The sequence below is a fragment of the Tursiops truncatus genome, chromosome 10 (genome assembly GCF_011762595.2).
Source record: "Tursiops truncatus isolate mTurTru1 chromosome 10, mTurTru1.mat.Y, whole genome shotgun sequence".
NCBI classification, from domain to species: domain Eukaryota; kingdom Metazoa; phylum Chordata; class Mammalia; order Artiodactyla; family Delphinidae; genus Tursiops; species Tursiops truncatus.
In genome coordinates, this window is record NC_047043.1 from 9,521,472 (window position 1) to 9,547,530 (window position 26,059).

The 26,059-nt window shown below is 40.5% G+C and overlaps 1 protein-coding gene across 1 annotated transcript in view; it reads left to right on the forward strand.

Annotated features, from left to right (window-relative positions):
- Positions 1–4,216: 4,216 nt before the first annotated feature.
- The window catches only part of LOC117313725 (phosphatase and actin regulator 1-like), a 38,124-nt gene continuing 16,281 nt past the window's right edge, over positions 4,217–26,059 (forward strand). The window contains exon 1 of the mRNA XM_033863643.2: positions 4,217–4,358. Within this exon, the coding sequence (XP_033719534.1) occupies positions 4,256–4,358 (103 nt within the window). The 5' untranslated portion in view covers positions 4,217–4,255. The remainder of the gene's footprint in view (positions 4,359–26,059) is intronic.

Here is a 26,059-nt window from a genome sequence, read left to right on the forward strand (position 1 = left end):
ATTCTCTTACCACCAAACTGGACAGAAAAGTATAAACATTTCTGCCAAGTCTTGTATTTTAAATAATACGAGATTATTGATTTCATCCTTACAGCGCTAAACTTCCATATTGTAATGCCATCGATGTAAAAGACGTAACTCTGGCTTTTTAAAAATGATTGTTTATCTCTAGCTCACTGAGCTATGTTAACACTGTCTGAGTGAGTAAGGAGACAAAAAATTCTGGATTACTATTATTTTTCATTTATATACCACGTGTTTGGGGTTTTTTTGTTTTTTGTTTTTTTGCGGTACGCGGGCCTCTCACTGTTGTGGCCTCTCCCGCTGTTCCGCACAGGCTCCGGACGCGCAGGCTCAGCGGCCATGGCTCACGGGCCCAGCCGCTCCGCAGTATGTGGGATCTTCCCGGACCGGGGCACGAACCCGCGTCCCCTGCATCGGAAGGCGGACTCTCAACGACTGCACCACCAGGGAAGCCGTGAGTTAACTTTTAGAGCTGATGTCTCAAGGATGTTTTGGGCTGAATCGTTCAGTGAACGCATAAGAGTTATTCTGAATACTTGCTGTAACCTTGCCTTCTTCTCTGTCTGGTTCTATTATATCTCAGAACAATGGGCCATTATAAATGCTGCTTTTGAGTAGATTAAAGTTATAAAACAGAGCTGAGCTGATCAGATCTTGACATTGGGTTTTGAACATTACAATACTTCCCCACCTTTAAAAGTAATGCCTCACACAGATATTGCTATATGTGGTCTACAGCTATGCTCCCCAGAGAATAAAATCATCTTTTGTATCTATTTCGGAACCTGGTCATATCATGTTAAAGAACTCAGCCGTTAATTACTTAGTAAAATAAAGTCACTTTTTGCAAGTGAATAATCATCCCCTTCCCAAATACATTTCTTTAAGTTGAAATTTTCCTCTCCAAGTTTTCTTTAAAGCATTGCCCTTTCACATTATATGTTCATTTTGTAAGACTTCAAATTCCCTTTCTTGGTCAACTCTCCAGAAATGACTGACTTCCAAAGCCATCCCCCAACCCCTGGGGATCAACTCTATTTTTCGCCTTTCCAATTTAGCATCTCCTTTTCAATCACACATTCATCTGGGCTCACCAACAGTAGATGGTGCACTCTCTCTCTCTCACCTCTGAGTCATTACAATTTCAGTAGAAGCACAATAGAGAGATCAGAACCTGTCACCCACACCTTAAGCTAAAGGAACCAGAAGACAGCTTTCTCCTTTTGTAAATGTCAAGTGTTCAGCATGTCTCCACTGGGGGCTGAACAGAAATGTCACCTTAGAGAAGTCAGTCCTTGGGTCTGGGCACAGCTCTGAGTATTCTGAGTCCAAAGTTGGCTCTTCCTACAAGGGCATGTGATTGGTAGTTTCAGCTTCCTCTTTCATCAGGCTTAACTCTGTAGCACCAGCTTGGTGTCTGATTTGTTCTGACTGGGTGGGAGAACCCATAAGATAAACAGAAGGAGATGTTCAGGTTTGTCTCAAGAGTAGTCCACAAAGCTGTGTATATGGGAGAAGGGAGTCTGGTAGTTTTCCTTCCAAGGCTTCTTAAATTCAGCTTCTCTTTTCTTAACAATACAACATGCCACACACCACACCACACTTATTACTAATTCTGCTTGGTCAACAAAGGGTGCAAGAGGGTCATGGAAAACCTACTACAGATCTTGTATTTGGCTATCATTATGCCTTTCATGAGTGGATCTCAAAGTATTATGCCTAAAAGTCCTTACTGAGGTTTGGTAAGGAGGCTATTCTACCAGAATAAGCTCAGGTATCAAACCAAAGTTTCTTTTTGCTGTGAGGTTTACTTTGTTACATTCAGACAGAGTGAAACTCATTTAGACAAATTGACATGATTGAGGCTGGCGATTTGACCAAGCAATCAGAGGCTGGAAGAGGACGAAAGGCCAGAGAAGAGGGAGGGGGTGAAATCCAATGTTCACTCTGTATTTCACTCCAGAAAACAGCTCGCAATTATAATTCCCCACCTTGTTTTGCAGCTCAGAATAAAAGTGGCATTGCACCAAACCCTGCCCAAGCAGCCATTGTGATTAGAAAGTACTCCACACCTTGGAGAACCGAGGAGCCACGAGCCTAATTTTAAATGCAAATGAAATTGAGGGGGTAGCAGAGAGAACACATAAAAGACAGTAAAACAGAACCTTTCAATTTTCTTAAATTAGCAGTCTAATGTGTTCTAAAGAACAGCTCCCCTCAGATCTCTTCTTAGGGGTTGTATTTCATCACAATATAAAATGGGCAAAGCCATCACTTGCCTCTGCTTGGTGCTCTTGAACTGAGATTGAAGGAAAAATTAGAAGCTGTTCATTTGGGCTTGTGGGCTCAGCGGCGTGAGGCAGCTTCATTTTATGCTCTACGGGGTCCTATTGAAAGGGGCCAACAAGTGCTGGTGAGTATCTGCTAACTGCAAGACTCTTTCATATATATCTTTTTGGGTTATCTTTCCTTTACCGGGGGGGAAGTCTCCCAAAAGATTTATGTTATAATGCAGCTTTCAAAACCTAGGAAATTCCAGACAGTTTTCTAAGCTTCTTCCAGGGACTGATTTACGCAAGGGGAGAGAGTTATTTTCAGCCCAGATGCTGGTGACTGATCCGTGTATTAATTATAACAGGGGAATGTGTAACTGATGCTAGCTAAAACAGCCTTCCCCCACCCCCCTTAGCCTGCGTTAGGGTAGGAACTGGTGCCCCGACAACTTTTCTACCATATTAACTGCATAATCGTGTAATTGTGTTATAACTGCAAATAAAACTGGGACTTGGAGCTATATAAATAATTAAACCCAAAGCATTTTTTTAAATGACTATGACAGTACTCTGCCTAAGAGATGGGCGGCGGCAGCCGGGGGATGGAGGTAGGGGTAGGGGTCGGGGGCGGGATGGGGCATCGGACCCGCGTGATGGTGACATGTAGATTTTGACGGTGATGGTTTTCTGCCAAAGTTTTACCCGAGAACCTGGTCATTTCCTTCTTTCGCAGTGGAGGATACAAAGAGACTGAGGCTGGCGTCACCTTCCGTTGCTAAGGTAACGTGCTCTGGCCATTTTATCTGATAAAGGAAGTCCAGCGGACGGTATACATTATTCATCGCCGATCTAATCAAACAATCAAAATTGTTTACTTTCACCGGGAATGTTTAGTGAGATCAAAGACACGGTGGCTGAAATTGCTCCTGCTCTTAACTGCCGGCAGTTAACCCTTGATTTTATTTATTTTTCTTTTCTTTTTTGCAGTAAGTATGACTTGCCATTGGGGTAGCTTTGGATATTTTTTAAAGTTTCCGCCTACCAGACTTGGTTTCTTAAATTAAAATATGCACTGTTAGAAAGAAAAACCAATTGGATTATCCTTCTGAGTTTGATTTTAATGACTTTGTCTTGTTAACTCTTTCCAAAAACATCCTGCAGAAATAGAGTTACTTCATTTGTGCAAGTATGGGGGAAAGGCTACAAATGCTAGAAAGAACCTAACAGGCTGAATGTTTTTTAATGAAGCGTATTAGCTTCCTGACAAGCTAGTGCACGATAATATCCCGGGGATCATTGCAATTCTGAAATAATTGTCGTTGCTCTACAAACCAGAGTTCTTTCTCAAAAGCAGCCTGTCAGAGGCAAGCAGGTGATGATCCTTAGCACTTTATAAAACGTGCTGGAGGAAATCGCTAAAAGGAAGGAGTGCAAGGCATTTTTACAGCAAACATGTCAGCATGTGTCATAAACGCAAGGCATCTAGAGGCGGAGGCTCTGATTCCCAGGAGATGCTCGCTGCTCCAGGGGAATTAGAACTCCCTGGATCAACTGAGGATCCATACTCAGAATGGCTGATACTTAATGATGTCATTTATCAGACAGACCTTCTGAAAACAGAGAGCATGTAAATTTAAAAGTTGATTTTCCGGTTAATACACAGCAAGGAAAGACCGGTATGTTATCTCTCTTTAGCCTGGATCATCTGTATTTTCTGTGTAGCATATATTACTTTTAATAAATGTTGGTGAAAGGCTGCATTTTCTCCTACAGTAGGAAAGCTCTGTTGAGGGATGGACTTAAAACGGGGAATGTCAGTCAAATAATGGGCTATTATAATGGGGTATCTCTTCTTCCAAAATCATATTTGACAGTCTAAAATACTGTGTATTTTCTTCCTCTTTCATAGGCAATACAAGTGACTATTTTGTCTTAAAACTGTTTCTGGAACATCGAAGATGGATTATCCCAAAATGGATTATTTTCTGGATGTCGAGTCTGCGCATAGACTCTTGGATGTTGAGTCAGCTCAAAGATTCTTTTACAGCCAAGGAGCTCAAGGTAATTAAATGGGAGAAAGAGAGGAAACTCCTCTCATTTGCATGTTGGTTTTATATGAACAGTGCAGTGTGGACTGTAGCAGTGTAAGCTCTACTGCAGAAGTTCAGCAACTGGGATTTCCCAATCGGTAACCTCTACCGAACTGTTTCTGCAACCGAGGCAGGCATGCAGTAGAATGAATACATCTAAACTTGATGTAGTTAAAAAGCAACCTACCCAGCTTTCACACAAACAACCCTTGGAAAGCTATGTTAGAAAATTATTCCAACTCCTTGCAACCAAAGTCTAGGTTTGAAAGGCTTCGAGGATGCTTTCAGCCACAGGAAAAGGTTGAGTGCGCAGCCACTGCACTAGAGAAGTAGGTCTAGGGCACCCTGACCTATCGATTGAAATCCAGCCGGATGAGGGGCTCCTGAGATAAGGTTTGAGCTTCTACAGCTGTCTTATCTAGTTTAGATGAAATCAATTACTGCCTCAAGGAATTAACAGTGTGCTTGGGAAGCACTAAGGAACACGCCTGTTGTGAAGTGTGGCTGATAGGTACCTTTTTATTACAGATTTCAAGATGGTCAGTTAGGCTCCAGTTGGCTTGTTCTTCTGTTCCAGGGTGCACTTAGAATGTTCTGCCAGCTTAGTAGAGTACAGGAAGAAGATGGCGTATTTACTGGGCTCTCCTGACAGGCAGGAGATATTTTTAAAGCCTATTTTCTCTTCTCCATAGAATATTTAGGGTATACAGTCAAAGCAACCTGATGATGGGCATATCCCAAATGGTACAAGTAATGCACTGAGAAGAAAGGCAACTTTCATTTTCTTAGAGAAGTAGTTCAATTCTTCAAAGCCACGAGGCAGGACAGAAAAGGAAATGCTGTTTTGGTAATCCTGGCACCTTTCACTGTAATGTGGTAATGGGTACTTCACACAGGGGTGCTTCACAGAGGGCGCTTATGATATTCTGCCTCGGCTTCCCCAGTTGTCTTGTCTGAAGTGGTTTTTCCCTAGCTCTTAAGCCAATTTCTCATGGCAAACTCAAGGGCTTGCAAGCCTCCTTCTCTGCTTCCATTTTCCTGGGCAGGATCCCGTCTTCTTCAAGTCAAGAGGGGCTGGTAATCATCTGGTTGATTGGCTGGGGTCAGTATGCTCATCAGCAGAGCCTCCATTAGCAAAAGTGAGACAATAGCTAATTCTCCTCATTCCTGTGGGTGTGTGTAGTCAGCGTTGCTCCTTTCAGCCACTTAAAGGGACATGAAAATGTTACTGAAGTAGAAGAAGGGTGAGAGACTGGTCAGAACTTCCAGCCCCTTCTGGGTCTGCAAGTCAGAAGGTGCTGGGAACAGATGGAGAACGGAGGCCAGAAAGAAAAGGGGGCTGAGGCAGGGCTCAATCCCATCTCTGGCTCTGAGTTTAAACATTGCTGCCTCTGTCCATTTCCATTTGAACAGGAGAATAACATCTGGTGCTGGGGTCAGACACCTGAGCCGTGTCTCTGCTGGCAGAGCAGAGAAGGGGAGTGGCAGTGAATTATAGATAATAAAGATGCCCGTTTTGCCTTGCAGTAGACACAGTTTAAGCCTTTAAGAGGACTGTGGGCTCCAGGCATTTATGGAAGGCAAACAGTCAGGGTGTGGGAGACTCAGAGGACGCAAGGCAGTCTGGTGGTTGCCGCCAGATGGAGTTTGGGGTGGAGTGGACAGAATTGTCGCCATCAGTGACTATGGTTTAGACACCGGAGCTGGAAGGACTGGAAAATGCATGGGAGGTGGCAGCATAAGCTACTGACTGTGGCTCGTTCATTTTAGGGTAATCAGAATGATGTTGCGATCCAGGAACCTTGGCTCTGTAGTGAGAGTGAGGGTTTCCCAAACAACCCCCAGGCCTCCTGAATCAGAAATCCAGGTGTAAGTCGTAGAGGTTTGCCTTTTAAGCAAGAGCTCCAATGACAATTCCCCAGCTCTCACACTCTTCTGGGAACCAGCATTTAAGAACCAGTCCATCCTGTCTGATTTCTCTCCTTCCACCCCAGAATGGGATGTCCCCAGCCTCAGAGGCAGGATAGCACAGTGGTTACAACCAAATCCTTACTGCCTAGGTTCAAACCTGGGTCTGCCACCGTCAACCTGGGAAAACTAACCTTTGAATTTTTAATTTCCTCCTCTGAAAAATGGAAACAATAATAGTGCCCAATTCATAAGTTGTTAAGAGCAATAACGAGGTAAGAATTGAAAGTGCTTTAAACTGCCACATGGGAAATGCCATACATAAGCAAATCAATGAAATAAACACCTTTGCAAAAGGCCATCTCTCCTCTGTTGGAGATTTCACTGCCTTGCAAACAAGAATGTTACCTGATAGGAGTGAACCTCCTATTTTTAGCAAAAAAAAAAAAAAAAAGAAAAATTAATTTTAAAACTAAAATTTTTAAATTTTTAAAATTTTAAAACTAAAATTTAAAAACTAAATTTTTAAAAATTAATTTTAAAATTAATTTGAAAAAAACAGGGATTGTTTTATTGTCACATCAAAAGCTAACTCGGGGCAAAACTGAAAAATAGGGAGAACCAAGACCAACTTCTATCTACCTAGTCCTACACATCACTTGAAAACTGAAAGCCCCTCTCCCACCAACACCTTCCCCAGAACCCCACCACCTAGCACCAATCACCCCCAGGGTCTCCTTGCTGGAGTTTTGCTGCCACTATGATGGGAGGCTTGTCACTGCGTTGTTCCACCTGCTTCACAGCAGCTCCCTTCCGCTCAGCACCGACGCCATAGTCTTTCCTGGATAACAAGCCCCTCGGCCTGATAAAGGGCTCCCAGTGAACGGGCAGAGGGCCGAGGACCATGGCTTACACCCCTCCCTTTCTGAACCAAATGGGCATGTAGGTGACTAAAGCCCGTATCTCACCACTGGCAAGATCCCAAGAACCAGTGGCAGGAGGGCAGCATGGCGGCTGGCTCTCGAGAAGGGCATGTGAGGCAATTAGGGCCTTCTGCTGCTGTTAAATCATAGCACATGGCAGCTTTCTACTTGGCCAGCCCGGCCCAGGTTCAAAGGGATATTACTGAGGTCAAGGAGCCTCCACTGGATACCCTCTTCTATGAAAAAGGCCCAAATGGAAATACAGTATTAAGTACCTGGAATGTGGATGTCCTAGGATTGATCCCCTTGGCTAAACTGGTGTGTGATTATTGCATTCTTGAGATGTCCATTCTCGAGGGAATGCAGACATTTCTAGAGACTGATCAAGGACAGGTGTAAATACTTTTAAAGGGGAAAGGAAGAAAATAAGACTTTCATTTTCCACATTACTATCCTTGTATCAGTTGATTTACAAATTCATATACTTTTGGGGATCCAGCCCCTTCTATATTAATTAATGCAAAACGGTTATCCAAAGCAACAGTATCAGAATTAACAATGTTTCTGACCCCATCATGGTTGTTTTTCAATTATTCTTGGAAAGTGGCAAAAAGCCTGTCGCTAGGTAGAGGATGTTTTGAGCTAGTAAAAGCAAGAGGAATCCAGGAGGATAAGAAAAAGAAAAAGAAGGAAAATGATCTAATATCTATCCTGGGACAGATTCTGCTGAAATTCCCAGAGATTTTCAAGTCAGTCCTCTGCTCTGCTGAATAAAACAGCTTGTTATTTTCTCCCATCTCCATTTTTCCTTGGAGGTAAGGAAGGTGAGCCCAATTCTCTGGGGATTCTGCTTAGAAAGCATGATGTGTTGCGAAGAGCAGAAAAAAGTCCAGGGTCATTCTGTTCATCTCCTGTCAGTGAAGGGTGCTCTCCCAGTTCATCTGGGAGTGCTTCGTCAACAATAAGCCCTGCTCACACGGAGAGTCCGTGAAAAGTCGCCATGAACTCAAAGGGAGAATTTTGGAGGTTGAAGGTGCACGTGATATAAAGATCAACCATGTCTTGACATCACATACCTTGAGTTCACCCATCTTTCATGTTTCTGACAATGATATTCCACACGCTCAACTACAGACGCTGTAATTTTTTTTTACAGAGCCGTTAAACTGGGAGAGAAATCATATTATAAAATCACAAAATTGGCATCATAGGATTTTCAGGTTGAAATGGACACTATAGTTCCATGACTTTTCTTGCCCCTCCCTAAACCAAGTAAAACAGAATTTGTGAGGGCCAGACCCAGGTCCCAGGGCTACATTGGCCACAAGCCGCTGGGTTATCCTGCTGGACACTGAAGGCTGAGAATTGTTATGGAACACTAATTACTCAGTTTGATTCCAGACTAGCAGCATCAGCTTCATCTGGGAGCTTGTTAAAAATGCAGAACTCAGACACCCCAGACCTAGAGAATTAGAATCTACGTTTAACAAGATTGCCAGGTACTTTATAGCAAAGCTTGAGAAGCAATGATTGAATCTAGTGCACATTAGAAACACCTGGTGAGCCTTTATGCCCTCGAGGCTGGAGTCCCAGGGCAAAAGCAATTAAGTCAGAATCACTGACTTAAATTATCCCCGGTGATTCAAATGTGCAACCAGGGCTATGAACTACTGACCTCCCATTTTATGGTAAAGGACATTTTAGCACATCATGAAGCTATTCTTGCCTGAGTTTCTTTACCTAGGTCTTTCCCTTTAAATAAGTCCAAACCATTGAAAAGGTGCAAATGGACTGTTTTTTTTTTAAAAAAGGACTGGACTGTGTATCAGGTGCTGCCTTCTGTGTATTCACTGTATCTGTTAGTCCTCAAGGAACCTGGGGAAACAGGAATTATAATGCTCATTTCAAAGATTAGAAAGGACTCCACATTTAGATAGTAGCATAGCCAGGGTTTGAATTCAAGTATATCTGACTCCAACAGCCCCCCACGTAGTAAGGGTAACGTTTGTGACCGAATCACACTTCCGGAGATGGTGAAGCTCAGAGTTGTTCAGCCACATGCCCAAATCACACAGCTTCTAGTGAGAAGGTGGAGACTAGAATTAGATCTCTTCTTACCAACGAGTGCCCATTCTACTGCTTTAGATTTCTTTTCTCCAAGACCATCAATGTCTTTGGGTGTTTTAAGTTATATGCAAGGGGATCCCACTACTGGGCATATACCCTGAGGAAACCATAATTCAAAAAGACACATGCACCACAATGTTCATTGCAGCACTATTTACAATAGCCAGGACATGGAAGCAACCTAAGTGTCCACTGACAGATGAATGGATAAAGAAGATGTGGCACATATACACAATGGAATATTACTCAGCCATAAAAATAAATGAAATTGAGTTATTACAAATAATAAGTAAGGTGGATGGACCTAGAGACTGTCATACACAGTGAAGTAAGTCAGAAAGAGAAAAGCAAATACCGTATGCTAACACATACATATGGAATCTAAAGAAAAAAAATGGTTCTGAAGAACCTAGGGGCAGGACAGGAATAAAGACGCAGATGTAGAGAATGGACTTGAGGACACGGGGAGGGGGAAGGGTAAGCTGGGACAAAGTGAGAGAGTGGCGTGGACATATATACACTACCAAATGTAAAACAGATAGCTAGTGGGAAGCAGCCGCATGGCACAGGGAGATCAGCTCTGTGCTTTGTGACCACCTAGAGGGGTGGGATAGGGAAGGTGGGAAGGAGGGAGACGCAAGAGGGAAGAGAAATGGGAACATATGTATATGTATAACTGATTCACTTTGTTATGAACCAGAAACTAACACACCATTGTAAAGCAATTATACTCCAATAAAGATGTTAAAAAATAAATAAATAAAATAAATTATATGTAAAGGGGAAAACACATTAAAAGGCAGCCATTTGACTAACGTTACTAGACAATCAAATTTATGACTCCTGCCCACAATTTCCCCTCTTTTGTCATTTTAAATAACTCTGGGCGTTGGAACCAGGTGCTGTAGTCATTGTTACTTCGTCATAATGCATCTTTTCTGTCGTCTACATTGTCTTGTTCAACAAAGGGAAATGCCGGTTTTGACCACTGATGAATGCCACAGTGAGCAGCTAAGAGTCTCTCCAAGTTGTATTTGGAAATAGAAATTCATCTACAATCCCCTCTCAACCATTTCCTCCCCGCCCCTCCCCTCAACCACCTTCCAGCTCTACCTTTCCTCCACCCTGGGAGATCTGTCAGAACAGCTGGTTTTTCAATCTTTAGCTTTGAGTTAAATGTACTCTAAACTTAAACTCTAAACCTCTGGGACTTATTCACACGGCCCCCGGAGACAAAGACATTTGGTTGCACTCAGTTATTTGCAAACCGTTGACAATAGTCATCTGCACAGAATGTGTTTGTGCTTTTTTTTTTTTTTTTTTGCTTTTTTTGTTTGTTTGTGGGATCTTAGTTCCCCAACCAGGGATTGAACCCACGCCCTCGGCAGTGAAAGCACGGAATCCTAACCACCGGACTGCCAGGGAATTCCCCAGTTCATGCTATTTTCTTTCCTGTGTTTAAGACCCAGCCCCAAGGTCACCTCCTCTGTGAAATCTTGCCTGACTTTGCCAGGACTCTCTCCCATAATCTGTTCAGCCTACATTCTAGCCACTAGCATGCTGTATTATTTTGCTTCCACCACTTAGTAGATGCATGAGCTCACGTACATGGCTTCACTTCTCTAAGTCTCAGGGTCCTAATCAAAATGCATGTAACACTGGCTCCAAATTCATAGGGGATTTTGAGAATGAAAGCAAGTCTGCCTGTGCAGTGTTTAGTACATTGTTATTATTGATTAGCTACTGATGCTATTGTTTTGTTATTAGGTGCCTGTTGCCTACCTAGATCATGGTGATCTCCTTAAATACCATTTTCTGGGTGCCTAGTACCATCCTCGGTACACAGTAGAAGTATTGAAGTACACAGTAGAAGTATTAAAGGTCTCTGTTGAACTGAAGGAATGAAAATGCTTAAATCTGCATTATGAAGAGAAACTTGGGATTCAGGGAAAGGACTTCTGACAATTCATGATTGAGAAAATAGAACTTCCTACGACCTTTAAAGAATTAAAATCTTTAGTTGGAAATAGAGACTCTGCTTAAGGCTGAAGGGAGGGACAGATAAAAATAATTTTCAAATACATGGAGATGTAGGAAATGGAAGAAAGTCATCAACTCTGATATATCTTCTATAAAACAGAAAAAAAAAGCAGAAGAAAAAAAAATGCAGCAGGAGGGAGTTGGTGTACTATTGAAGAGAATTAACCTTTTAAAATAGATTTCCAAGGGTTCCTGAATAGTACCCTTCTTAACAGGACTTTTTAGTGTACAACAGTCTGTGAGGCTGAGTTCTTACTCTGCCTAAAAGTAGAATTCTGGAAGAGGGGAACTCTTCAGCGTTAACTCTGATGAACTTAATTGAGATCAATTCAAAAGTTGCTCTGAACATCTTCTGGAAACTAGCTCTGAGCTGTACCTTGGTTAAGATTCCTTTCCCCTTCCTTCTTTAGACCTTTACTTCCTAGTCTATTCCTTATACTTTGGGGTTGATTAATCCTCAAACCAGCTACCATTCCCACTCCTTCTTCTGACCAGACTCAATGAAAGGTGACCGTAGATACCCACCTAAGCCCCATACAGGAGGCACACACCTTGAGAACCACTCGTTGAAAGCCTGGCCACAGTGTTTCTAGGAGTCTTGCCGAGTGGGAGCCAAGTTGTCTTCCGTCTCCTGGCCTGTCCCCCCAAAACTTTAATGTCACGGTCTTACATGTGACTCATATCTGGACCTTAGGTATCAGGACCTCATATCTAATTTGCTCCTTAAGGATTGAGGCGAAAACAGTGATCGTAAAGCAACTGTATCCTCATTTGGGGCACAGTTGCCAGTTGGATTGTCATCTTTTCCATTCACTGATCTGCCCTTCAGAGTCCTGCTAGGCCCAGCACAGCAAAACTGGCCACATCCCCTCACTGTGATGTCCTAACCAAGTAGTTTACATGTCGTCGTACTATTTTTCGGACCCTTGTCTCTGAGATGTGCTTCAGATGACGCTTTTCTTATATAGTTTCCAGCCTTGTGTTTATGGTGCTCAAGTCATCACCTGCAACAAATACTTGCTTTGGGTTTTTTTTTTTTTTGGTTGCTTTTTCTTTCTATAACTCTAGCCAGGAAGCAGCCCACTGTACTTCAGTCATGGATGACAAGCTAACTACCAAGCCTTTCCTCCTAACTTCCCACACACTCCATTTTCGACCTCTAATTGCTCACATTCAGGCTCTCCAAACCCGTGTTTAATGCAGGGAACATTGTGAAGGAGAGGATGAAGGCAGATCAAGAGAAAAGATACTGTGGAGCTAGCCAGGCTGCCAATTCTATCCATATACAGATGACCATGAAATCCAACCTTCCATTTCTGGAGTGTGCCCTTGAACGGGACATTTCTCTGTACACAGAGGAGCATTCTTGGTGTTGACCATTTACCCACACACGGCCTTCCAATGCTCTTTGTGCTTTTGCCCCCAGCAAGCATCTGCTTTGTCACATATTGCGATTCAGGGCTCATAAGAAGGGCATGAGGACAAGAGACAAACAAGAGAGAGGAGATGAGAGGATGACAGAGGAAGAAAGTCAGATGAAAATACAATAAAATAATTAATAACTCCTCCTTTCACATACAGCATAGAGAGTGGATTAAAGATGCAACCCACACATGGTCAGCATCAGCTATGACCCAATTAGCATAAGCAATTCACAGGTGCTTGGAAAAAATTCTCACTCCTCATCGCTCAAACAAATCTGTTTTCCTAAAAACTTTCAGTACCACCCTCTGTGACTGAGCCGGCAGAGGCAAGGATGGGGCGCCTAGCACATCAAAATCAGCTCATGGCTGATACCATTCTTAATATGTTTAAGAATATTTTAATAAGCAGTTAGATTCACACAATTTTACAAAACCACTGAATGAATGCTGGTATTAAATTGGACTTCTGAAATGTTGGGACTGAACAGAGAGATTATCTTAGAGATCTCTGTACCTTTTTTTTCAATCATAAGAGCAAAACAAGAGTAACATTAATGTCTTTGGGGAAAAAATGGAAAGGAAAGTCAACCCCACACATCTATTTTAATTTTTTATTTTACTTTCAGTCAATTTCAGGCACATTCATATTTTTACAGTTACAATTACAGCATATACAAAATTGGAGGTATGAGTGAAATCTTTCCCAGGGCTGGCTGAAGAATGTCATCATATTTTAGGGCTTGGGTTTTGGAATACTACAGATCTGAGTTCAAACTGTGAGCTTGAGTTTGAGTTCAAACTTCTCAGCTTATAACATTAGGCAAGTTATTCAATCTCTTTTTGCCTCACTTTTCCCTTTTGAATGCAAATGATAATAAGCATTCTTAACCCAAAGGGTTATTTTGAGGATTTAAATGAAACAAAGTGTCTCACAAACTATGGTCCAATATATGATTTTCAGGTAATAATTGAACTCTTTTATAATAATAATATATTTATTTTATTATGTTTTAGAAAATGTAAAGTGAGAAATATTTAATTGAAATATAAAAATATATAACTAAACTTCATACTTACGGACTACTGCTTAGAACAAGAGGAAAAAAGAAGGATGACTGAAGTCCATTTAAGGAAAAACATTAAGTAATTAATAGTGTAGATGACACTTAGAGGTAACAAAATCCATAAAAGTGATACAGGAATGACTAACATTTGGAAACACTGAACAAATAAGTATGAAAGTAAGCAAAATGTCAAGTACCTAATATGCATTTAGTAAATATTAGCTCTTATGTTAATTAGTTGGTTTGTTTGTTTGTTTTTGGCTGCCTTGGATCTTTGTGGCTGCACGCCGGCTTTCTCTAGTTGCAGCGAGCGAGGGCTATGGTGCGTGGGCTTCTCATTATGGTGGCTTTTCTTGTTGCAGAGCATGGGCTCTAGGTGCACAGGCTCAGTAGTTGTGGCACACGGACTCAGTAGTTGTGGCTTGCGGGCTCTAGAGCACAGGCTCTGTAGTTGTGGCACACGGGCCTAGTTGCTCCATGGCATGTGGGATCTTCCTGGACCAGGGCTCGAACCCGTGTCCCCTGCATTGGCAGGTGGATTCTTAACCACTGCACCACCAGGGAAGTCCCTTAATTGGCTTTTAATCTTGTCAAGCCTCAGAGGAAAGTGGCAGGGCCTCTAGCTCCCCAAGAGAAACCTATCCTGTCCCATCTCTGGCCTTCTCTACAACCATTTATTCCTAATTCAAATTTCCAAGCCCTTGGAAAGGTGAGCCTGTCTTAAAACACAAGAACAAGAAAAAGCAAAACAACTTTGATTTTTAAATTAAATTGCTAACAAATCCCAAAGCAATCCTCTTTATGGTTTTACTACTGGGAATTTTCTTCCTGCAAACTCTCTTAAAACAAGGGCTAAACTGTACTGATTTCATCTGAATTTACAGCAAACTCTAGTTTATCGGAATGTGGCTTCCAAGAAGTGATTTAAATCAGCTTTAGGGAGGTTGAAATGTGTAAAGGGGGTCAACTGTATGGTGATGGATGGAAACTAAACTTTTGGTGGTGAGCACATTGGAGTGTATACAGAAGTCAAAATACAATGCCATGCCCATGAAACTTATATAATGTTATGGATCAATGTTGCCTCAGTTTTTAAAAGTGAGTCACCACTTACCCAGGAATGAGGAAATAGGTTTGGGAGAATCCACTTTAAATCATATTTCTCTTTATTTTTAAAATTTTTTTCCCTTAAGAAAAACATGGTAGTGTGAAGAAAGTGACATTAGAAACTCCTGGACGCTAATTCTGTTCCAACAATTAAACAGCCATGTGGCTGGCTATTCAAGTGGTGAACCTCTATAAGCCTTTGTTTTCTCGTTTGCAAAATGGTAACAATGCTTGCAATATTATTAGTAGAAGGATAAAATGGCATAAATTTAGATTGGTGGGTTCTCAATTTAGATAGCAGATTCTCAATAAATATTTGTTTAAGGAGTAAGTAAATTGCCACAATAAAGAATTGAAAGAGCACTCATTGAATAATTGTTCTGTGTCTTCAAGAAGCTCAAAGACGATGGGGGCTTCCCCGGTGGCTCAGTGGTTAAGAATCCGCCCGCCAATGCAGGGGACACCAGGTTCGATCCCTGGTCTGGGAAGATCCCACATGCTGTGGAGCAACTAAGCCCGTGCACCACAACTACTGAGCCTGTGCTCTAGAGCTAGTGAGCCACAACTACTGAGTCGTCATGCCACAACTACTGAAGCCCACGTGCCTAGAGCCTGTGCTCCGCAATAAGAGAAGTCACCGCAACGAGAAGCCCGTGCACCGCAACGAAGAGTAGCGCCCGCTCGCCGCAACCAGAGAAAGCCCGCGTGCAGCAACAAAGACCCAACGCAGCCAAAAATTAAAAAAAAAAATAGAAGAATAAATTGAAAAGAAAAAGAAGCTCAAGGATGATATAATACAATACCAAATACCATTATAGAAGCAAAAAACAGATCTAAAAGGGGGAAAGGAAGAAGCAGAGACTAACTCATGGAAGTGTTGTTACCTAAGCTTCATCCTGGAGTTTGCACAATAGTGGGGCTTTCCTTGCAGAAAAAGCCAGCATGTATAGTTCTTTCTATAAGCAATTCAGCATGACTGGATCAGAAAATGCAAGCAGGTGAAAGTGACACCCGAAACTGGAGGGAAAAAAAAGGGTTCAGGGAAAGAGACCTTGAACAGCAGACTAAGAAATGTGGCATCTCTTCTGTAGGAAACACAGAACATTTGAATGATTTCTAGAGCTCAGAGAGCTTCTAGACCAGGTGATTCCAAACCTGGTTACATATCGGAAACAAATTCTACAGCCCTTCCCCGGGTATACTGGTCAGAATCTTTGAGAGCCAGGTGTGGTAATATGGGTTTTTCCTAGTTTTTTGGTCATGCCACATGGCATGGAAGATCTTAGTTCCCCGACCAGGGATCTGACCCATGCCCCCTGCAGTGGAAGCGTGGAGTCCTAACCACTGGACCGCCAGGGAATAGGTTTTTCCTATTTTTAAGGGCTTGTTTTATTTTTGTAGCTCTCAGATGCTTTAATGCAAATAGTGTGAGGTGTAGAATTTGAGACCCATTGACTAGTCTACTCTTCACTTTCATAAATGAGGAAAATGGAGCCCAGAAAGGTAAATGAATGAAATGCAGTAAAAATTCTATTATATTCATTGAACATTCACTGTTTTTTTGAACACTATCTATAGGCTGGGGATTCAAACTCAAAACAGATAAAACCCCTGGCCTCATGGAGTTAACTATCTAATGTAGAGACAGATAAAGCAATGATTTCAGTTGCAAAAGATACATGCTAGGAGAATCTGCACACTGGGAGTTTTGTAAGCACGGATGAGGGCATCCAAATGAGAGAGAAGTGTGTGTGTGTCTGTGTGTGTGTGTGTCTGTGTTGGGGAGAAAGTTAGATGTGATTCCAAGTTAGTGTCCAAAAGGAGATGACAGTTAATCTACCTTTGAGTTAGATTTAGGTAGAAGGAAGAAAAAAAAAAGAATGTTTCGGGCAGTGTGAACTGGCATGTGATAAGGCCTGGACATATTGAGTATGATATCTTAGGGGAGCTGTACATGTTACAGAATGAGAGGTATATTGTAGATATCTAGACTGGCAAGAAAAAAAGACTAGAATAGTAGGCAGAAGCAAAGACATGTAAGGCTCTGCATGCTTAATTAAGGAATTCCAAACCTGACACTGAATCCACTAGGGAATCTAATGCAGAGGAGGTCTGTCGTCAGATCTGTTGCAGTAAAATCCCAGCAAGAAGTATAGACAGTCAGAAAAGGGAATTGACAGAGTGAATCCAGCAGGAAAGAGGGGTCTTTGAAATATTAGGACGGTTCTTTCCAGATTACCTGACGGTAAGATGAATACACTGAGTGTGAGGAAGGGGTACATGCCATGATCCCCAGATGTTTTACATGGACTCATTGGATGGATAATGAAGCTGTTCACTGAGAAAGAAGATAAAGGAGAGAGTAAAGATGGAGGGGGAGGGACTTCCCTGGCGGTCCATGGTTAATAAGACTCCGCTCTTCCACTGCAGAGGGCATGGGTTCCATTCCCGGTCGGGGAGCTAAGATCCCACATGCCGCAGCCCAAAAAAAAAAAAAAAAAGATGGAGGGGGAACATAAATTGAATGTAGAATATATTGAATTCGGACCCTATAAAATATCCAAACATAGATTACCAGCAGGGAGTAAGCTCTACAGATATAAAGCTTGGAAAACTATTCAAAATATTCTATGTGCCTAGATAATTCCTAAGATAATTTCACTAACATGTTTTACAGCTGCCTCTGAATATGTGGTTCCTCTGGGCCTTTAATTTTCCTTTCCTATTTATTTGAAGGGAGATTATTTAACGGAAACATTTATTTTCTAAATTAAAAGTTGTTCCTGTAAATACAGTATTTTCTCCCCAGAACTAGTACTTAAAATTAATAGTCCATTTGAAATATTTACAGCAACCAAATGTCTGAAGTTACCAATATTACTCAAATTCTGGCCGTATTTTCATAAGAAGAAAATTCCAAGTTAACGCTTATAAGAGCATCTAAAAAAACAAGTTTAAAGAAAAGAAATCTCAGTGCAGCTCAATCGCTTTAGAGAACTATAGCCTGTCTCAGAACGTTGCAAAGGAAGAAAAAAAGAGATTCAGCTATAGCTGGTTAAAGATAGACCTTACTTTTCTTTTGAACCTACGCAGTAAGATCTGTTCCATTTAGTTGATTATGCACTATTTGGTGACTAAATTTGATAGGTGACAGGTGGAGAAAAAGTTACCTGGCTTAGTCCCAGTTTAATCCTTGTCTCTGGAAAGCAAGACCACACTTCACACATCATACCGGAAGGCTGATTTTTCACATTAGTCCCACATCCTATGCTTGCTTAATAATCTGGACATGCACACAGAAGTTGCAAAAGGAAATGACAGCGAGAAGAAGACCCACGTTTTCAGTGCCAGGGGCTTGGTATTTATTGTCTCATTTAGTCCTAGAATGGGAAATTTGTGACATACTTGCTATTATCCCCATTTTACAGATGAAGTAATCCAATCATCAAGTAACTTCCCAAATTCACACAGCTATTAGGAATGGAGCCAGAATTATAATCCTGAACCTTGTGACTCTTCCTACTACATCTTGCCGTCCTGTAGGATACTGGTGTCTGTGGCAATACTAAGAAAGACTTCCAGGAACAGAGATGAAAGGATGTGAAGATGTTTATGTATTTCCACACATTCAAATGGCAGAATGTCTCAATGTTGTAAGATATAAATGGGGCAACTGAGTCATTCTATGTAACTAGATCCTTAGATTCAGTTTCTTAAAGTGAATTTTTACCTTATTTACTTGGGAAACTGTCTGTAGGGGGTGGTGAGACCTCTGTCCTCTAGGTTGAATTGCAGGAATGGGTGATGGAGAGGGAGGCAAGTTGCCTACATCCCCATGGGAGTTTCTTATTATACTCAGAACACGTTTTTCCCTCTCACTACCAAGGTAGCACATAACAATTACAGAAAATTTAGAAAATATAGACGAACAACAAAACACACACACACAAACTCAGCTAGCCCCATCATCTAAAAATAGATACTCTTTACAACTTTGTGAATATCCTTACATCCTTTTTACACACATGGGCACACACTCATGCACGTACATATTTTTTCAACCTAAATCAAGCTCTTCAGATTTATTACTTTTAGTTTACTCTGTCTTAATTTAAAATAAATGAATAATTTGTATCTTGGGGTAGTTGATTCTAACTGACATAGAAAATAATTGGGACATGGTTTGGTAGAAGAGAGGAAAAGGTCAACCAACCCACGCATTGTTTTTGCCTCAAGGGTGACTTTGCCAGCTGGGTTGATGTTACTGGGTCGTTCTGCTATTATTAACTAGACAGAGTCTCTGACTAATACCCTGCGATTTGATTGCTATCACTGGCGCATCTGTAGACACAACAGAATGCAAATTAAATAACTGCTGAATCTGTACTGGGCAGGCCTTCTTCTTAGGCACATACATTTAGGAATTTTTGTATTTTCCCTTCTCCACCACCAAAAATATGCTTTTATTCTTATTATAGCCAAATATAGCACTTCATTGCGTTCCAATATCGAGTGCCATTTAACAGTGTAGTTCCTATAGTAACAGAACATTAGAACCAGCAGTAACTTAATTCAACTGGCCCATTTTACAGGTGAAAAACTGAGGCTCAGGGAAGAAAAGAAAAGCAATAAAGTGGTTATGAAATACCTACCATATACTAGAAGCTATTCATATTTATTTCATTCAAAATCACAAAACCATGAGTTAGATATGACTGCCCCCAATTTCTAGGAAACTAAAACTCAGCAGAATCACAGAACTCTGAAGAGGCAGAGCCAGGATTCAAACATGAATGCTGACTCAGCTTTCCCCTGCAACATCCTGCCTTTCTGGAAAGAGGTGATTTATCTGAAAGAGACGGCAAGAATGATGGCAGACCTGGAGTTAGAACCTCGTCTCCTACTGTCTAGTCTGATGCCCGTATCTCTACATCCTGTTATTGTACGTGGGGCTCCAATGGAATTCAAGCCCATAGTCTTTGCCCCTAAGATCACTTTGCAAGTGACCAAGCCCAGCAGTTTGCCATACAAAGATATGTCCAAGTATTTGTCACCCTTTCGTTCACTGAACAAGAATTAGTAATATTAGAATCTTTAGATTTCAAATTATGTCATTAATTACAGCAACTATATTGAAAACTGACCATGCAGAAAATACAAATAAATGAAAATAAAATAAATAAGGTTTAACATTACCTGTACTATTAAGCAAGACTGGAAAAGTGACTTGTGTATCTTAACCAGGCATGTTCAACAATAAAAAGCTGTTTAGGTTTATGTCCAACTCAATTCAACACACCAAGCCTGAAACACATTTTCTTTTTTGCATCTAGCATGTTCTAGTAGCCAGCCCCCAGCCACTCTGCACGGTATCTACTTTAAGAAGCTGAGAGCAAAGGAAGCAACGAACATTTGTTGCCCGCCTACCATTTGTCAGGCTCTGTGTTCGGTGTTTTACATTTATTATGTAATGTTTTATCCTCCCAAGGCCCAGTGAGAGAGTTTATTTTATTTCTAGTTTACATATAAGGAAACTAAAGCTTGGAGAGCTCACTAACTTTCTTCCAACATCTAATAAGCATTAAGCTTGGGAATGATGCCAAGGTCTAATTTCACAGTGACAGCTTTACTTGGAGCTGGCTAGGAATAATAGTTTTAAAATAATAAATGTTTATTGGGAATTTCCTTTGCTAAAGACTTTACATAGATTACATGTTTGAATCCTCACAGCAACCCTAAGAAGTACCCTTACTTACCCTAAGCAACCCTTACTATGTAAGGCCCATCTTATAGATGTATAAGAGGTAAGTGACTTGCATGAAATCATTCAACTATTAAGTATGGAATTGGAGTACAAACTCAGGAAGGCTAACCTCAAAGCCTGTGTAGTTAACTTTTATTTCATATTGTCTGGAAGGAAAATAACATCCATGTTATTTATATATTCATACAAAGGGAAAGTTACAAAGTGCCACAGGTAGAGACAAAGTGGAAAATACCACATTCTCACATTGGTGCTGGATTGGGGGTGGGAATAAAAACATTTCAGCCGTAAAAGATGGGCAGAGTTTAGACAGGCAGTGATTGGCGAGGAGAAAGAATAGAGAGGTTTTCCAGCGGAAACACTGGTACTGTCATTTGATAATGTTTTCTTAATTTTTGTTTGGATCTCCTGTCTTAGAACTTGCCAAACAGTCCATCAAACTGGTTAAGATTTGGGTTTCGTGGTAGACATAGATGGCATCTAGCATTCATATTGATGATCTCAGCCCATTGAGAACCCATGCGTATTACTTACCTAGTGCTGCGTGTCAAATTACCCCACGGCTTAGTGGCTGAAAACAACAAACATTTATTATCTCACAGCTTCTATAGGTCAGAAATTCAAGAATGTCTTAGTTAAGCAGTTCTGGCTCAGAGTCTGGGTGGCTCACAGTCAGGATGTTGGCTAGGGCTGCAGTCATACAGAGGCTTAGCTGGGGTTTCCAAGGTGCCTCATACAAACGGCACCTGACAGGAGACCTCAGTTTCTTGCCACGTGAGCCTCTTCATAGGCTTCTTGGGTGTCCCTGTGGCATTGTAGCTGGCTTCTCCCAAGATGCAAAGAGAAAGCAAGGCAGAAGCTGCAATGTATGTTATGATACACCATCACTTCCACCATATTTTAATGGTCACAGAGACCGACACTGATTGAATGTGGGATGGGACGACACAAGGGCGTGAATACCAAGTGTTGGGGATAACTGGGCATCATCTTGGAGGCTGGCTATCACAACATACAAGTTTTTATGGAAGTAGAAAAATCTCCGGAAACATAGAGAACAGGGTCCCCATACTTGAACAGGTGTTGCTAATATATCTCATATCAGTTAAGTAGTTTTAAAATTAGGCACAATTTTACATAAACCACAATAGTAGTCCTTCTGGGGGAGAAGCCACTATGCATTGTTATGGTAGCTATCCAATAGTATTAAATAGTATTGCATTCATCTTTATCCAGGTATCAATTCAAGGAGAGCTAGGTATTCAAGTCTTAAAAGAAGAGTCAGTACAAAGTCAATGTTAGACCCAGATGGTTATAGGAAACAGGGCTGGCCTGAATGCCCACGCATGGAACCATCTCCTTGGGAAGCCACCACCTTTGGGGTATGACTGCACAAGTTGTGGCCTTCACAATTCCATAATTCTATTTACGTGGACTGTGGCGTGAACAGCGCACAGCTACCCGAAGTTGCACAACGCTGAAGACCCAAACTGGGGCTAGTAGGAACACTGAGGGGCTGGGATGTTGGGGAGCAGCGGTCAAAACTAGACAGCCATCCCCGCTCCTTTGTGGACCCTGCAAAATTAGCCAGATAGAAAAAGGAATCAATACCACAACTGTGTAGGATGGACAGCTCCCTTAATTACAAGTTTAAGCAGAAAGAACTCAGATGTACCAATAACAATTCCTCAGATTCTTGGTTCTCTAGCAAAGCATGCATATGTATAGAAAAGAAAAAATATCTCAGCAGCTACATACTAAATTCAGTTATAATAAAAAGCACAAAAGACTTTTTGGTACGTTTGTGTTAAACCTGTTTAAGATATGCAGGCTACTGCTGCAATCTTGTTGGCTTCATGTTGTAACTAATAACACTCATCTTCATTATTTGCGTTTTGTATTTTCTACATGAATGATTTTCAGTAACATCACTCTAATTAATGACATCATACTGGGTTTAATTGCAAGGTGTAAAGGTTCTTATATTTCTAACTCATGTTAGATATGCAAACAGTAACATATACACTTCATCTATACAGCCCAGATTCTTAATGTGTTTGACAATACTATACCAGAATCAATTTTTTAACAAAAATTCAAACACCTCTAGCATAAATGCAGAATCAATTACCCTTAAGATCAATACTGTATTTATCCGCAGCCTGTGGGGATGCCAGACAATGATAATTTTTCAGAAAGATTTAAAGCAAGATGGGACGTCGTCTCTAACGCTTGGAAAATTTGTCAATAGAAAGAAATAAACATGTTTTTACTAGTACTTTTAAACTTTTATTGGAAATAATTTAAAACTTATGGAAAAGATGCAAAAATAAAATAGTGCAAAATACTTATGTACCCTTTACTCAGATTTGCCTGTTGATAACATTTGACCTCATTTGATTAGCATTTGCTGTTTCGTCTCTAATGTCTCTTTATCTATCTATCTATCGATAGATGGATCAATTGATCTATCCAGAGAGGAGTATAAAACTGTATACATAAAGATAGGGAGGGAGGGAGGGAGGGAGAGAGAGAGAGAGAGAGAGAGAGAGAGGAAGGGAGAGACAGAGACAGAGGAACAAGAGAGGAAGAGAGAGAATATCTGTGTATTATAATAATGGTGTATCATTCATTAGTGAACTTGATTGTTTTTTGTGCTCAAACTGTCCCAATGCAAGACCCTTCAAGCTGGCTCCTGTGTTTTTGTGACATGCCTCCTTTATTTGGGGGGAATGCTGCCTTGTTTCTGGCCTAACAAGAAGTCCACTGTCAACATTCTTTCTTTATTCCTTATATACATTTCCAATCTGGTTATTTTTCATTGGTTTTAATGCAGCACACAATGATGCTGGGAGCAGAATATCTAAAAGATTATGGTTGTAAGAGATAAATATGATGATAGGCTAAAAATAAGGCTGAAACAGAAACAAAACTTATAGAATTTCGACACAGTGGAAGGTTGGTATTCACAAAGATGGCCCAAGACATTAAGAAATTATTTTAATTAATCAAATCAAGTCAAATTAAATTAAATTGTTATTAGTAGTGTGGTTTTATAACTGTTTGGTATTTAAATGCAATAATTCTCAAATTTATTTTGTATCTTAATAAGTGGAAGCTTTTTTCACTGTCAAAAAAGAACTTGATAATTTATTTTTAAATTGATAATGGTTGATATCCAATAAGTATGATATTCCACATACTATTATTTTCACCAGGATGTATTTGTTTATAAGAATCATGTAACTATTTTATTCCCAAACGTGTAGCTGATGGTAGCTTGCAAATTTTTGTTAAAGTAAGCATAATTCTGTGAGCTGGAAGCTTTCTAAAATTTATTTTTAATGATATAAACATATGTAGAATGATGTACACAAATATAAAATGTATAACTTGATGAACTTTTACAAAAGTACCCACCTTTTCTAAAAGGTATAACCACCACCCAGATGAAGATATAGAATATTTCCAACATTCCACATGGTTCCTTTGTGCCCCTCCAAAACAATGTCTCTGTAGTCAATCTTCTGTCATTATGTTAGCTTTGTTTTCTCTGTCACTATATGTTAGCTTTGTCACTATATGTTAGCTTTGTTTTTTCTTGAACTTCATAAATGGAATATATACATATCCTTACAGTATATACTCTCTCAGGTCTGATATCATGCCCATGAGATTCATCCATGTTGTTGCATATAGTGATAGTTTGTTCCTTTTCACTTTTATGTACTATGACACTGTATGAAGATATTACATTTTTGTACATTTTCCTATTGATGGTCATTTGCTTTGGTTCCAGTTTGGGGACATTATAAATAAATCTGCTATGGACATGCTTGTCCATGTCCTAGGGTATATATAAGTTTACCTATGTATAAACATAGGTGTACCATGTATATAAACAGTTTTCCAGAGTGATTTTACAACTTTACATTGTCACCAGCAATGTACGAGAACTGCAATTCCTCCACATCTGAACCAAAACTTGGCACTGAAGGATTTTTAAGGTTTAGCCAGATAGGTGGATGTGAAGTGATATCTCATTGAGGTTTTTATTTGAATTTACGTTTAAGTAATGATGCTAGGCATCTTTTCTTATGCTTATTGGACATTTGGATATCAACTTTTTGTGCAGTGTCTATTCAAGTCTTTTGTCCATTTATTAGAAACTTGAGTGGAATTGTCTTTTCATTATTGACTTAGAAGTTCTTTATAGATTCTGGTTACAATTTCTTTGTCATATATAAAATTGAAAATATTTTCTCCCAGTCTTTGGCTTGCCTTCCCACTCTCCTAGTGATGTTTTTATTTTAAAGAGTGTATGTTGTTGAATATATGAGCATACAGATTTTTGTAGTGTTCTCTTGTTATCCTTTTAATGGATATGGGATCTATAGTGATTATCCCTCTTTGATTCCTGATATTGGTGATTTGTACCTTCTCTATTTTTAACTTTGTTAGCCTTGCTAGAATTTAATCAATATTATTGGTTTTGTTTTTCTAATAATGAGGTTTTTTTTCCTTTAACATCTTTATTGGAGTATAACTGCTTTACAATGGTGTGTTTAGTTTTTGCTTTATAACAAAGTGAATCAGTTATACATATACATATATCCCCATATCTCTTCCCTCTTGCATCTCCCTCCCTCCCGCTCTCCCTATCCCACCCCTCTAGGTGGTCACAAAGCACCGAGCTGATCTCCCTGTGCTATGCAGCTGCTTCCCACTAGCTATCTATTTTACGTTTGGTAGTGTATATATGTCCATGCCACTCTCTCACTTTGTCCCATCTTACCCTTCCCCCTCCCCATATCCTCAAGTCTATTTTCTAGTAGATCTGTGTCTTAATTCCCATCTTACCCCTAGGTACTTCATGACCTTTTTTTTTTTAGATTCCATACATATGTGTTAGCATATGGTATTTGTTTTTCTCTTTCTGACTTCCTTCACTCTGTATGACAGACTCTAGGTCCATCCACCTCACTACAAATAACTCAATTTCGTTCCTTTTTATGGCTGAGTAATATTCCATTGTATATATGTGCTGCATCTTCATTATCCATTCATCTGCTGATGGACACTTAGGTTGCTTCCATGTCCTGGCTATTGTAAATAGAGCTGCAATGAACATTGTGGTACCTGACTCTTTTTGAATTATGGTTTTCTCAGGGTACATGCCCAGTAGTGGGATTGCTGGGTCATATGGTAGCTCTATTTTTAGTTTTTTAAGGGACCTCCATACTGTTCTCCATAGTGGCTGTAGCAATTTACATTCCCACCAACAGTGCAAGAGGGTTCCCTTTTCTCCACACCCT